Source organism: Myxocyprinus asiaticus, chromosome 31, assembly GCF_019703515.2.
Source record: "Myxocyprinus asiaticus isolate MX2 ecotype Aquarium Trade chromosome 31, UBuf_Myxa_2, whole genome shotgun sequence".
In the NCBI taxonomy this organism is placed as follows: Eukaryota; Metazoa; Chordata; class Actinopteri; order Cypriniformes; family Catostomidae; genus Myxocyprinus; species Myxocyprinus asiaticus.
In genome coordinates this window covers 11,452,763-11,467,226 of record NC_059374.1, presented here as the reverse complement: position 1 = coordinate 11,467,226, position 14,464 = coordinate 11,452,763, and the positions used below count along the sequence as shown (strand labels likewise).

The 14,464-nt window shown below is 42.7% G+C and overlaps 1 protein-coding gene across 1 annotated transcript; it reads left to right on the top strand.

The window, feature by feature from the left end:
- Positions 1 to 445: 445 nt before the first annotated feature.
- LOC127422102 (putative gustatory receptor clone PTE03) lies at positions 446 to 1,360 on the top strand. Its single transcript, XM_051665465.1, has one exon. It carries the CDS (start codon positions 446 to 448, stop codon positions 1,358 to 1,360), a length of 915 nt encoding a protein of 304 aa, XP_051521425.1.
- The last annotated feature ends 13,104 nt before the right edge of the window (positions 1,361 to 14,464 follow it).

The following is a 14,464-nucleotide window of genomic DNA, read 5'->3' as shown; positions in this document are numbered from 1 at the left end:
AGATAATTTCATGCATGCTAATTCCAATCATATTCCTTCAAGATGCAAAGATGGTGATTTCAAGGAGTATCATAGAAGGTAATCAAATAATACAATGTTTGTAATGTTTATTTTTGGGGCATTGAAACATTTGACTGATTTTGATCAAAGAAAATAAAACAAGTTCTTTTTTAAAATATTTTGAATTGCAATACTGTTTATATAAACTGACTGAATATATCATAGTAGCTCTGAAGTTCACATATATATATATATATATATATATATATATATATATATATATATATATATATATATGTAGATAGATAGATAGATATTATATTTAAGAGACTGTTGCTTAAGTGATTCCAAGCTGATAACAATGAAAACTGTTCATTATTATTATAAAATTCATAAGAATGTCCTCTACTCTTTTTCTCAGGTCAGTGAGGGCACCATTTGAATAATGGAAAATGGAACATATTTTTACTTCATGTTGTTTGAAAATCTTGGGTACAAAAGATATGCTTTCTTCTGTTTGGGATTTATTCTGTACTGTGCTATCATATTTTTTAATGCCCTCATTTTTCTTACAATATGTTTCGAAAGGACATTGCACATGCCTATGTATGTTCTGATTTCATGTTTGTCCATCAACTCTGTGTATGGTACAGCTGCCTTTTTCCCAAGGTTGCTGACAGACTTGCTGTCTGATACACATACAATCTCCCGTGAAGTATGTCTCTTACAGGCTTTTGTCATTTTCTCATATGCAGCAAATGAGAATACAATATTAATGTTAATGGCATTTGACAGATTTGTAGCAATCAGTAAACCTTTACAATACCACAACATAATAACTCCCAGGGTTCTAACTGTTTTATTAGTTATAAACTTAGTTTATTCAATGGTTTCTGTTGGTACTAGTGCTCTTTTAACTGCCAGACTGACAATGTGTGGTAACAGATTGTTTAAAGTGTACTGCCACAACTATGAAATGGTCAAGCTCTCTTGTGCAAACACTATTATTAATAATGTCATGGGCTTTTTCATACTGATCACAACTGTTGTCCTCCCTTTAAGTTTTATATTATATTCTTATGTGAAAATTCTTATAATTTGTCGAAGAAGCTCAGCACACTTCAAGAGCAAAGCTTATGAAACTTGTGTTCCACACATAGTGATCCTTTTAAATTTTTCAATTGCCATTGTTTCTGAAGTCACTTTGAGTCGAATTGTAAATGTGGAACTTCCTATAGCACTGTCAATTGTTTTTTCACTGGAGTTTCTTATTGTACCACCCATCCTCAATCCTATTGTTTATGCTTTTAACTTGCCTGATATTCGCAAAAACATTCTTCGTCTTAAGGCATCCAGGTAGATGTGTTTCTGATAACTGGTGGTGGTGTAGTGGACTAAAGCACATAACTGGTAATCAGAAGGCTGCTGGTTCAATCCCCACAGCCACCACCATTGTGTCCTTGAGCCTTGAGCAAGGCACTTAACTCCAGGTTGCTCCAGGTGGATTGTCCCTGTAATAAGTGTACTGTAAGTTGCTTTGGATAAAAGCATCTGCCAAATGCATAAATACAAATAAATGTTAAACAGAATGTTACAAATTGGAAAAAGTATTGTAGACCAAATAAATCAGTAGAGTTTTCTAGATGGTACATTTTAGGGTAGTTGGCAATCTAATCTTTCCCAAAGCTTAATAATTAAGATATTAGTTTGATACTTTAACTGATGACTACTGTGCAGAAGTAAGCATATTTTACTTCAGTTGATCACCCCAATAAATCTACATCTTTACCACAATTTTAAAGGGTTATTTGCTTTTATAATTGGGTTATCCATTGTTGTATATTTTTATTTCCTCCAGAAAAGGTTCTTTTTTCTCCATATTGCATATTAAACTACCAGGCTGAATTAATTTCTATGTATATAACCATATAAAAACACTATGCCATCCATTAAATTGAAGTGTTTGATATTAAGATATTAGAGAAATGAATGGCTTGCAGATCAATGTGAAGATTAGTATGTATTAGTATAATTAGTATAAGTGTGCTTTAAATAATAGATATTAATATCTGATTCGGAAATTTAAGGTGTTACATTTTACATCTGTACAGTATGTTACAGTACATGTATATATTGATGGTAGCAGAAAGGATGATGTAAATCATTACTGGAAAGTATTGTTTTGTGCATTTAATTGTCTTCTTCCTAGTAATATCACTTTGTGTTTTTGCTGACAAAAAAAAAAAAAAAGTCTAAAAGGCTTATTAAAAAATATTTTTTTTAAATGAGACTTTAAAACAAGTATAGGCTAACGTCCTGATTATTTGCGTAACCTCCATTCCCTGATGGAGGGAATGAGATGTTGTGTCGATGTAGTGACACTAGGGGCACCTCTGGTCTTTGATAAAAGGCCAATGAAAATTGGCGAGTGGTATTTGCATGCCACTCCCCCGGACATAAGGGTATAAAAGGAGCTGGCGTACAACCACTCATTCAGGTTTTATGCTGAGGAACCGAGACAAGGTCCTGGCCATTTCAGCAGGTAGTTCAGCGTTGTGGCAGGAGGGACACAACGTCTCATTCCCTCCATCAAGGAACAGAAGTTATGCAAGTAACCAGCATGTTCCCAATCTGTCACTCACTCGACGTTGTGTCGATGTAGTGATACTAGCGGCCCCCTGACAAAATGTCGCAACTGGCTGAACTGTGTTACGTGAACTGGCGGTGTGTGACAGGCAGACCACAGTGTGCCTCGTAGCCAGCGCACCAGGCCGACACGTAACCTCCCCCAACACTGTTATGAGTGTCGAATGGCCCTCTGGGACAAGTCGACTACCCAAAAGATAGAGACAGGCTAGCCCAGTCATGGCCTCTTTTCCCCTTATTTTTTTCCACTCCCTAAAAAAAAGGGGGATTATCCGACTGGGCCGACCAGGTCTAGTCGGGGGGTGTCCCTCCCAAAGGGAGGACACCGCGGAGACCACACTTCGCCCAGAGAGAGAGGGTATTTAAGTGGAAATATGTCACATGGTCTTGCCGAGCTATGTTGGAAGTATGTCATGTGGAGAAGTCTCATGGTAGGTCCTACCCAATGGGGGAGGAGTTACTACAAACATGGAGACTGGGGCAGAGGGCCTCTGCCCAAGGAACTAGGAATTAGCGGAATATATACATCGTATGGGGTTACCTATGGGGAACCGCCACATGCGGAGCACCTGCCCTAGTACAGGGCTTTAGTTAGCACGTGTACTGGGCCGGCAGTGAGTCTCTCCGAAAACTCGACTGCCACAGGGCTCGGAGGAAGTCAACCAGGGACAGCAGTTTGTGAACACTACTGGGAGTTAATGGCGCATATCTTCAGCTCAGGGGAGGTGAAAGGCGCTATGTTCAAGTGATACACCCGGCCAGCTGTCCCGGACTTACCTGCTTGTATTGCATGCCACTGCACAGGACGAAACCGGTTCCACCCGGAAGTTGTAGAACCTCGCAAAGGTGTTGGGTGTTGCCCAGCCCGCTGCTCTGCAAATATCTGTTAGAGAGGCACCCCTGGCCAGGGCCCAGGAGGCCGCTACACCCCTGGTAGAATGGGCTCGTAGCCCTACCGGGGGCGGCACGTCCTGGGCGTGATTTGCCATAGTTATGGTATCAATGAGCCAGTGGGCGATCCTCTGCTTGGAGACAGCGCTTCCTTTCCGCTGTCCGCCAAAGCAGACAAAGAGCTGCTCAGAGATTCTAAAGCTCTGCATGCGATCCAAATAGATGCGTAAAGCACGCACCAGACACAGCAACGTCAGGGCTGGGTTTGCCTCCTCCTGGGGCAGCACTCGCAAGTTCACCACCTGGTCCCTAAAAGGGGTCGTGGGAACCTTGGGAACATAGCCCGGTCGGTGTCTCAGGATCACGTGAGAGTAGCCCGGACCGAACCTTAGGCACGTTTCACTGACAGAGAACGCTTGCAGGTCTCCTACCCTCTTGATGGAAGTGAGTGCAGTCAGGAGGGCAGTCTTCAAGGAGAGTGCCTTAAGCTCAGCTGACTGCAAAGGCTCAAAGGGGGCTCTTTGTAGACCCTGAAGAACTACAGAGAGGTCCCATGAGGGAACGAGGCATGGTCTGGAGGGGATCAGCCTCCTGGCGCCTCTCAGGAACCTGATGATCAGGTCGTGCTTCCCTAAGGACTTACCATCCACTGTGTCGTGGTGTGCTGCTATAGCGGCTATGTACACCTTCAAGGTGGAAGGGGACAGCCACCCTTCCAACCTCTCCTGCAGGAAGGAAAGCACCGATCCGACTGCGCATCTCTGGGGGTCTTCCCATCGGGAAGAACACCACTTAGTGAACAGTCACCACTTAAAAGCATACAGGCGCCTCATAGAAGGGGCCCTAGCCTGAGCGATCGTGTCTATCACCGCGGGTGGTAGACAGCTTAGGTCTTCCGCATCCCATCCAGGGGCCAGACATGGAGATTCCAGAGGTCCGGTCGCGGGTGCCAGATGGTGCCCCATCCCTGAGAAAGAAGGTCCTTCCTCAGGGGAATTTGCCGGGGGGGCTGTCGCGAGGAGCGTGAGGTCCGAGAACCACGTCTGGGTAGGCCAGTAGTGTGCTACCAGGATGACCTGCTCCTCTTCCTCCCTGACCTTGCACAGGGTCTGTGCAAGTAGGCTCACTGGGGGAAACACATATTTGCGCAGGCCAGCTGTGTGCCAACGCGTCTATACCGAGAGGTGCCTCGGTCAGGGTGTACCAGAGCAGGCAGTGGGAGGATTCTTGGGAGGCGAACAGGTCTACCTGTGCCTGTCTGAATTGACTCCAGATCAGCTGGACCTGGTGGAGTCTCCACTCTCCCCTGAGGGTAACCTGCCATGACAGCGCGTCCGCTGCAGTATTGAGGTCACCCGGGATGTGAGTGGCTCGCAGTGACTTGAGGTGCTGCTGACTCCAGAGGAGGAGACGGCGGGTCAGTTGTGACATACAATAGGAGTGCAGACCACCTTGATGTTTGACATATGCTACCGTTGCCGTGTTGTCTGTCCGAACTAACACGTGCTTGCCCTGGATCAACGGCCGGAACCTCGGCAGGGCGAGCAGAATTGCCAGCAACTCAAGGCAGTTGATGTGCCAACGCATCCGCAGGCCCGTCCACAAGCTGGCGGCTGCATGCCCATTGCAAACGGCACCCCAGCCCGTCTTGGAGATGTGACCACGACATGCCTGGAGACCTGCTCTAGGGGAACGCCTGCCCGTAGAAATGCGAGGTCAGTCCAAGGGCTGAAGAGGCGGTGATAGACTGGCATGATGACCACGCAATGTGTCCCGCGGTGCCATGCCCATCTCGGGACTCGAGTCTGAAGCCAGTGCTGAAGCGGCCTCATATGCATCAACTCAAGCGTAGTGGCCACCGCTGAGGATGCCATATTCCCCAGGAGCCTCTGAAAGAGTTTCAGTGGAATCTCTGTTTTCTGTTTGAATGCCTTCAAACAGGTCAGCACCTACTGTGCACGCTTATTCGTGAGGTGCGCTGTCAATGAGACTGAGTCCAACTCCAAACCGAGAAAAGAGATGCTCTGAACCGGGAGGAGCTTGCTTTTTTCCTAGTTAACCCGAAGCCCTAATCGGCTGAAGTGCGAGAGCACCAGGTCCCTGTGTGCACACAACATGTCCCGAGAGTGAGCTAGGATTAGCCAGTCATCGAGATAGTTGAGAATGCGAATGCCCACCTCCCTTAATGGGGCAAGAGCTGCCTCTGCAAACTTCATGAAGACACGAGGGGACAAGGACAGACCGAAAGGGAGGACTCTGTACTGATACGCCTGACCCTCGAATGTAAACCACAGGAAGGGTCTGTGTCGAGGTAGAATCGAGATGTGGAAGTACACGTCCTTCAGGTCTACCGCCGCGAACCAATCTTGACGCCGGACACTCGACAGAATGCGTTTTTGCATCAGCATCTTGAACGGGAGTCTGTGTAAAGCCCGGTTCAGTACTTGCAGGTCCAAAATTGGCCGCAACCCACCGCCTTTTTTCGGTACGATTAAGTAGCGGTTGTAAAACCCCTTCTTCATCTCAGCCCGAGGGACAGGTTCTATCACACCCTTCCGTAGGAGGGTGGCGATCTCCGTGCACAAGGTAGCAGCATTTTCGTCCTTCACCAAGGTGAAGTGGATACCGCTGAATCGCGTAGCTGAGTCGGACTGTCCGGATCAGCCATCGTGACGGATTGGAAAGCGCAAGCCACGCATCCAAGCTCTGTGCAAGGGGGACAAAAGGGACAATCTCATCAGACGTACCGGCAGGTGGAGCCTCGCGGCGAGGTGGAGCTCAAGTTGCCACACCATGTCGTGGCCGTGCTGAGTCTAGGGACATCGAAGCACTTACCTGGCTCTTTGTGACCACCCCCAGAACAGCCTGGGATGGGGGAGGAAGAGGCCTGTCCTCACAACCCGTGGAGACTGTCACATCGGGGGTGGATCTGTGCCACAGCTGGGCATGCAGGGGTGGGGAGACCGCCGCTGGAGCGCCAATCCTGCAAGGATAAAAAGGTGGACGGTGGTCATGATGACAGCCGTGCACACCGGTTATGTGACCAGGGAATGAGGAAACCGCTCTTTTGCTGAACTGTTGGGTACCGGAGCCGCTTGGGCATGCGGCGAAATTAAATGAGAAAGCAACAAAAGATTCTCCTCCCGGCCCTCCACCTGGGGATGGAGTGGTCTGCTTAACAGCTCCAAGGTGGGTTTCATCGTCCCCGAGTCGCCCGTCTCAGGTGCGCTTCGAAGCCTTTTGTGGTTTCTTGGTGGCCGGCCGTGAGACAGGTGGCATCTACTTCCTGCAGTGGGCCTACTACCTACAGTAGCCTACAATGTTCACACACCATACAAACACTCATGCTTAATAAATTGTTTATTTTTGTTATTTACACAGACACCAGTGCTAATTATTTTAGCTCAAGATTAGAGCAAGCATACATATATGAATAATTTGTTTTCACAACAGACTTGAAAATAACTGCCCCATTGAGCAATAATTACTGTATGTACAATACTTAGTCTATTTATATTTATCTAACAAATCCTACCTCTTCTGCCATTACATTCCCTTGCACTATCTGTATATAACAGATTTGTATTTATACACACATATACAGTACTGTGCAAAAGTCTTGGGCACATATTGTTTCAATATGTTTCAAAAAAACATTTGTCTTAAGATGGTTATTTATATCTTCATCTTTAGTGTGTCAATAGGAAATATGAATTTAGACACACTGGCGGCCAAAAGTTTGGAATAATGTACAGATTTTTCTGTTTCGGAAGAAAATTGGTACTTTAATTCACCAAAGTGGCATTCAACTGATCAAAAAATATAATCAGGACATTAATGATGTAAAAAACAGCACCATCATTACTTGAAAAAAGTCATTTTTGATCAAATCTAGACAGGCCCCATTTCCAGCAGCCATCACTCCAACACCTTATCCTTGAGTAATTATGCTAAATTGCTAATTTGGTACTAGAAAATCACTTGCCATTATATCAAACACAGTTGAAAGCTATTTGGTTCATTAAATGAAGCTTAACATTGTCTTTGTGTTTGTTTTTGAGTTGCCACAGTATGCAATAGACAGGCATGTCTTAAGGTCAATGTTAGGTCAAAAATGGCAACAAAAAAAAAAGAAACAGCTTTCTCTAGAAACTCATCAGTCAATAATTTTTTGGGAGGAATGAAGGCTCTACGATGCTTGAAATTGCCAAAAAAACTGAAGATTTCATACAAAGGTGTACACTACAGTCTTCAAAGACAAAAGACAACTGGCTCTAACAAGTACAGAAAGAGATGTGGAAGGCCAGATATACAACTAAACAAGAGGATAAATACATCAGAGCCTCCAGTTTGAGAACTAGACACCTCTCATGCCCTCAGCTGACAGCTTCATTGAATTCTACCTGCTCAAAACCTGTTTCATGTACAACAGTAAAGAGAAGACTCAGGGGTGCAGGTCTTATGGGAAGAATTGCAAAGAAAAAGCCACTTTTGAAACAGAAAAACAAAACGAAAAGGTTAGAGTGGGCAAAGAAACATAGACATTGGACAACAGGTAATTGGAAAAGAGTGTTATGGATCTTAACCCCACTGAGCTTTTGTGGGATAAGCTAGACAGTAAGGTGTGTGAGAAGTGCACGACAAGTCAGTCATATCTATGGCAAGTGCTACAGGAAGCGTGGGGTGAAATGTCACCTGAGTATTGGGACAAACTGACAGCTGGAATGCCAAGAATCTGTGGAGGATTTTTTGATGAGAAATCTTTGAAGTAGTTTAAGTAGTTAAGAAGTAGTTTTTTCAAATTAAATAGTAATTTTTCACATTATTACTGTCCTGACTATACATTGTGATCAGTTGAATGCCACTTTGGTGAATAAAAGTACCAATTTTTTTCCATAAGAGCAAAACATTATTCCAAACTTTTGGCCACCAGTGTATATTGCATATTATGCATAGTCCAAAACTTGTGAAAAATAAATACAGAAATTTGATGACCGTATCTTTTCCAATTTTTCTGGTAAACTATATAATTCCCGGACATGTTGGCCAGCACCAAAATTTCTTGTCCTTTAGCTACTGTATAGTTACTTTGGCTTTGTGCTCTGGGACACTCTCATGCTGATCTGTGAACCATCTTCCCATTTTTAAGCGCTCCAGTCCCAGCTGAAGAAAAACACCCTCACAACATGATACTGCGACCACCATGCTTACTGTAGGCATGGTGTTCTTTGGGTGGAAAGATGGATAAGGTTTTCGCTGACATACAGTTATAATTTTGCCTAAAGCAGAGAATGCAAGATAGATGATGTAAACAACCAGACGGGTGTACAGCTGTATCTGTAAGACTGAGGGGCCATCAGAGAGGAGAAGAACCATGAAATTTTAGAGAAGCACCAATTATAGGAGAGAAGAAGACTAGAGGGCAGTGGAGATAAACTCAGTGACATAGCCAGCGCAAAGAAGATCAATCTATGTTGGAGGGAAAGAAAAAGGGAATGGAGAGGGTTGATGGGATTGTGAGAATAATGGGAGAAACATGAAGAGATGAGTCATGGGACAGGAAGGAGAAGAGTCCACTGAAACAGGATAAGAAGGAATGTCTAGGATGGCACAAAAACACAAGCAGCCCGATTAACAGAACTGAAGAGATTGCTTGCCTGACGGCACAAGACAGCTAACATCTCAGTGAACAAAAACTAGACACAGGTGCCGCTGATCAAAATAAAGACCTTGCCACAAATGTCTGCCCCTGCAGGGAAACCTTGTTCAGCATGTGGCACCAATAAACAAGAGGTGTATTTGACTTCTTGCAGCGCTGCGCAAACCGATCAGTGCTGGACTTGAAAGAGAGCATGTCGGTTAGAAATTTTTTCTGACTTAAGACAGCACCATTGCCACATCAGCCGGCGCATTTTCTACAATTCTCAACCCTTCTGAGGTGAGGTAAATGAAAAAACAAAACAAAAAATAAGCAGGGGAGACCGGGTCTAGTTTCACACAGGGAAGTTGTCACACGGACTATATCTCAGTAACGATAAGATTTGGAGACAAATGTCCTCCACAAAAGCTCCGTTCACACATGCAGTGACTATCAATTGGAGTCGCCAGTCTCCGTACTTTGAGTGGCTTGTTGAGTGCTTTACCGTGGAGACATAGCGCATGTGGAGGTTTCACGCCATCCACTGCGGCATCCATGCACAACTCACCATGCGCCCCACCAAGAGCGAACCACATTATAGCAACCAAGAGGAGGTTAGCCCATGTGACTCTACCCTCCCTAGAAACTTGGCCAATTTGGTTGCTTAGGAGACCTGGCTGGAGTCACTCAGCATGCCCTGGGATTCAAACTCGTGAACTCCAGGGGTAGTAGTCAGCGTCTTTACTCGCTGAGCTACCCAGGTCCCCCAATTATAATTTCATTTTAATATGAACAGTGAAATCGCTCACTGAAACTTTAACTTCTCCATCTTATCTGCACGTGATGCCATCATCTCAAAGGAAACGGATGACGTAATTCGTCTTCACTCCTATTGGTTGTCACTGCCGAACGTCGCCCCTCATCTGCATAAAGGTTAACTTTTCTCAACTGTGTTGCCCACATCTAGTCATCAGAGGTCACTGTTGCTCATGTCGCCAGCTCTCAGCTTTGCATGTTGGTTTCAAACACCTATTTCAAAACCCTCTTAACCCTTTGTTATGGTTCAGTCATTTTTGACCAGTTTGAGTTCTGCTTTTTTTTAGATAGTTTCTTCCATCTGAACAGTACAAGTCTTGCTGGCCTTTCTTCCATCTGAACACACACACAAAAAACACACAAAAAACACTCAAAAAAACCTGGTGTTGCCAGTCATATTTGACCAAGCATAAGAAATGAATAGGTGAGACTATGAGACTATAAAACTAGGGTGACCAGATGTCCCGTTTTCCGGGGACAGTCCCCTTTTTGGTGGTCTGTCCCCAACTGAAGCAGTCCCTGGAAATGTCCCCGTTTTTCCAGTGTTCAAAAAAGCCCACATATGAAATATTACATGACAAGAAACAGCCCGAGCAGCAAAGCCTACTGTGTGCTGTTTATTTTGACCAATAGAGGGGGCTGCTCGCGATAGCAGCTTCAATTCATTCGTCTTCCATCAATGATTATTTGGTTGGGTCAGTTTTGCCATTAAGAACTATCAACATTGTTATAAACTTCAAGGTAAGGCACATACTAGCTATTTATGTTATAACGTTATATTGTTATGAATTTTATAACAGGTTCTAAATTTGGTGTGGGATTGAACTGAAAGTTTGGCTTTCATAATGTGAGAATTCCTGCACAAACTATAACATGCTGGTGAAGAGTAGTCAAATTAATCCCCGCAAATGAACAAATAAAATCAAAAATTGTATTTTTGTATTGGACTGTAAAACCAATCAGTGTGATAATCTCTCAGTGTGATCAGTGTAATATTCACACACTAAAGGAAGCACCTTCTCACATATTTGCTAATTTGTTGTTTTAACATATACCCAAAATAAATTTAAAAAAGAATATGACATTAATAACATGGAAAAATAAATAACAATTTATAATAAATTATCTGTAAAGAAATGTACAGTTAGTCAGTACATTACAGCATAGATTACATCGGACCTTGTGGGAAAACAAGTGACTGAAACGGAGCACCATAATGCATGATCAAAATAAAAGGTAGTAATTAAGAAAAACAGGTCCATATGAAATACGCAAACAGTTAGGCAAAATAGTATTATGATTATAATAATTATTATAATTAGACCACTAAAAATTATCAACTTTACCGCCGTGTTTGAATTTAACTGAGACAAAGGCTACAGTATTCAACAATGGAGCATGGTACACCACACCATAAATATTATTTCCATGATTTGTTAACTTTATATTTTTTATCAGATCAACCTAGATTCACTAATGTGTTCAGATAACATAAGAATTTGTGTTTTTATTGAGTAAACTAATGGCACAATGGCAATGCACTGGTATAATGTAAAAAAATAACAATAATTCCGCTAATTGTTATTTACTATACATTTTTATTATCATATTTTGTTTTAAATGAACACAAAATGTTAAGGCAACCATGTTAATTTAAGTTAAACCAAATAATCTCTTACAGTGCATAGTTAAGCACATCACCACATTCACCATGGTCAAAATACATACATTTATTTATTTAGCTGATGCTTTTATCCAAAGCGACTTACAGTGCCCTGATTACAGGGACAACCCCCCTGGAGCAACCTGGAGTTAAGTGTCTTGCTCAAGGACACAATGGTGGTGGCTGTGGGGATTAAACCAACAACCTTCCACTTACCAGTTCAGTGCTTTAGTCCACTACACCACCACATGACCAGCAATCACATCAGCAATATCACATCCAAAATGTAGAACACACACGCGCAAACACACAAAGAAATATAATGGTGAGACTATAATGCAGAGAATTTTTTTGGTCTGAAAAAATAAATCAATCCTCCACAATGCAGAATACATGCACATATGCACGCACAAACACACAGATCAAACATCTCAGTGAAGTTGGTACTGCATATAATTAAATCATTACCAGAATTATACCATTTGTTTGTGCTAATTTGTACTGCAAAAACAAACTTTTGTGCTGGTTTGGTGGTTTGAGATATTAGACATTATGTTTTTGACTGTGAGACATCACTCTTCACCCCATGTCACTCAAATCACTCGCGCTGTTCACTTGTGCCCGTTTGTGCTGTTGAAAGAAACACTGTAACTATTACCCTTCCTTACAAATAACAGCGTGGATTCAGGGCAGTGACGTCACTCCCCCCCCCCTCCATGTTGTCTAAATCACTCCAAACCAGTGCCGATTGTTTGTGCTCGATTTGTGTCTATGTGTGCCGTTAAAATAAACATTATATTTTATATAAAACGTTTCCCTTCCTTAGATATATTAAGCTACTAAGGGTTTTCTGAAGAATTTTGTTACATCAGGGCTGTCAAACTAGACTGTTAAAATGCATTTTAAGACATCTGTGTTCTGCTCTGTTCATAGCACTGCATTTAGCATTTTAGCACAGTGATGCATTCGATGTGAACGCCCCTTGTTTTCCTACGATTTTTTCAAACAGTTCCATACAGGCCTATGCAGTTACACAAACATCTCCAACACAAGTCTCACCAGCTTCTCTCAAAATTAAAATGAAATGAAGCAAATTCAGAGCTGAATATTGTGGATGTTTACTTGTCAAACAAATTTCTGAATATAATTTGCCTATATGAACAGCTTGTTAAGCAATGTCACTGTTAGGACCGCTTGTGCTCCCACAGGCTGGTAGTGGCAGTACCAGGGCTGATGAGGATGATGGGAGGGGTATAGCATTGCCTCATTGCCATCAGCTGCATAGGTGTGAGTGTATAGATGTATGTAAATTATTTATGTTTTCATAATGATCTTTAGTGGAGACGTAAACCACGCTGAAAATCTCGTGAGAAATAAATCGTGCCGACACTCTTCAAGCTTCACCCATTGGCTGTTCGTGGCAAACTTTACTCATTCATGTGCACAAGCTTCAGGGTTAACCATGAACTCGGGATCAAACTCTTGAGTTGTCAGAGAAGGTTTGTATCGAGCATCTTGAGATCGCTGAACCCGATCTAATCTGGTTTGGCTCTATCTGGTTGTAACGTATGCTGGAACTGGCAATGATGGCAATGACGAAGATGTGAAGATGAAGAACCCAAGTGCAGTTTTACTTACAGAACGTGAAATCCAAAAACCCTAACTAAATATAAACATGAACATGGCTTGACTAAAAACCTGACTTGACAATAAACGTGGCCTGACATAAACTTCTACACTCACATTCAATACTTGACAACTAGACAATGAAAACATGAGGGCTTAAATACAAGACATGGGAGAACATAAACCAATGAACAAACAGAACACATAACAAGCTAATTAAACAATAAACCAATGAAAACATGACACATGAACATGGAGGGAAAACAGAAATCACATGACATGAAACAGGAACTAGAATTTCAAAATAAAAGACATGAATCAACAAAATACACCTGAAACTGGTTTTCTCAACCTGAATCTTACTCTGAAACTCTGAGTTTGATCAACTAGCTTTGTGCAACAGGCCACTGACCTCTGAGTAACACCAAAAACATCACTTTTAATTGTAGCAACACCCCCTCCTCAACCTTTAAGGCAAGGCTCATGTTTATAAATGTAACATGGGGGATCAGACTCATTTAAACTAATATATTCATCCAGTTTAAGCCAGGTTTCAGTGAAAGAGTGAATCTAAATACTATAGTCTAAATACTATCACTATTAAGACTATGAGCCAAATTACTATAGAGAGTAGTGGCACCTTCCTTAGAGGGACAGAGTCTGTCTCTTTTTAGCAGGTAAGGTCTACCCAAAAACTCATCCAATTGTTTATAAATCCTATGGTATTCTTTGGACACCACTCAGACATCCATCCATTCAGTAACACTAATCTACTATAAACCTGGTCACCACGATGAGCAGGGAGGGGGGCCAGAGCATATTACAGTGTCTGACATTGTTTTTGCAAGTTTACACACCTCTTTAATATTATCTTTAGGGATCTCTGACTGGCGAAGCCGGACATCGTTAGTGCCGACATGAATAACAGTCTTAGAAAATCTACATTTAGCATTAGCCAACACTTGCAAATTTGATTTTATGTCAAATGCTCTGGTACCCAAAATGCATTTTACTATGGTGGCTGGAGTCTCTATTTCCATGTTCCTTACATTAGAATCATCTATAACCAGGGTGTTCCCAACAGGCTTTTCAGTGGGTGCATCACTGAGTGGGTAGAATCTATTGGAAACCATAACAGAAATGGGAGAGTGGTATCGCTTTGCCCTACAAGTATGCTGCTGAGA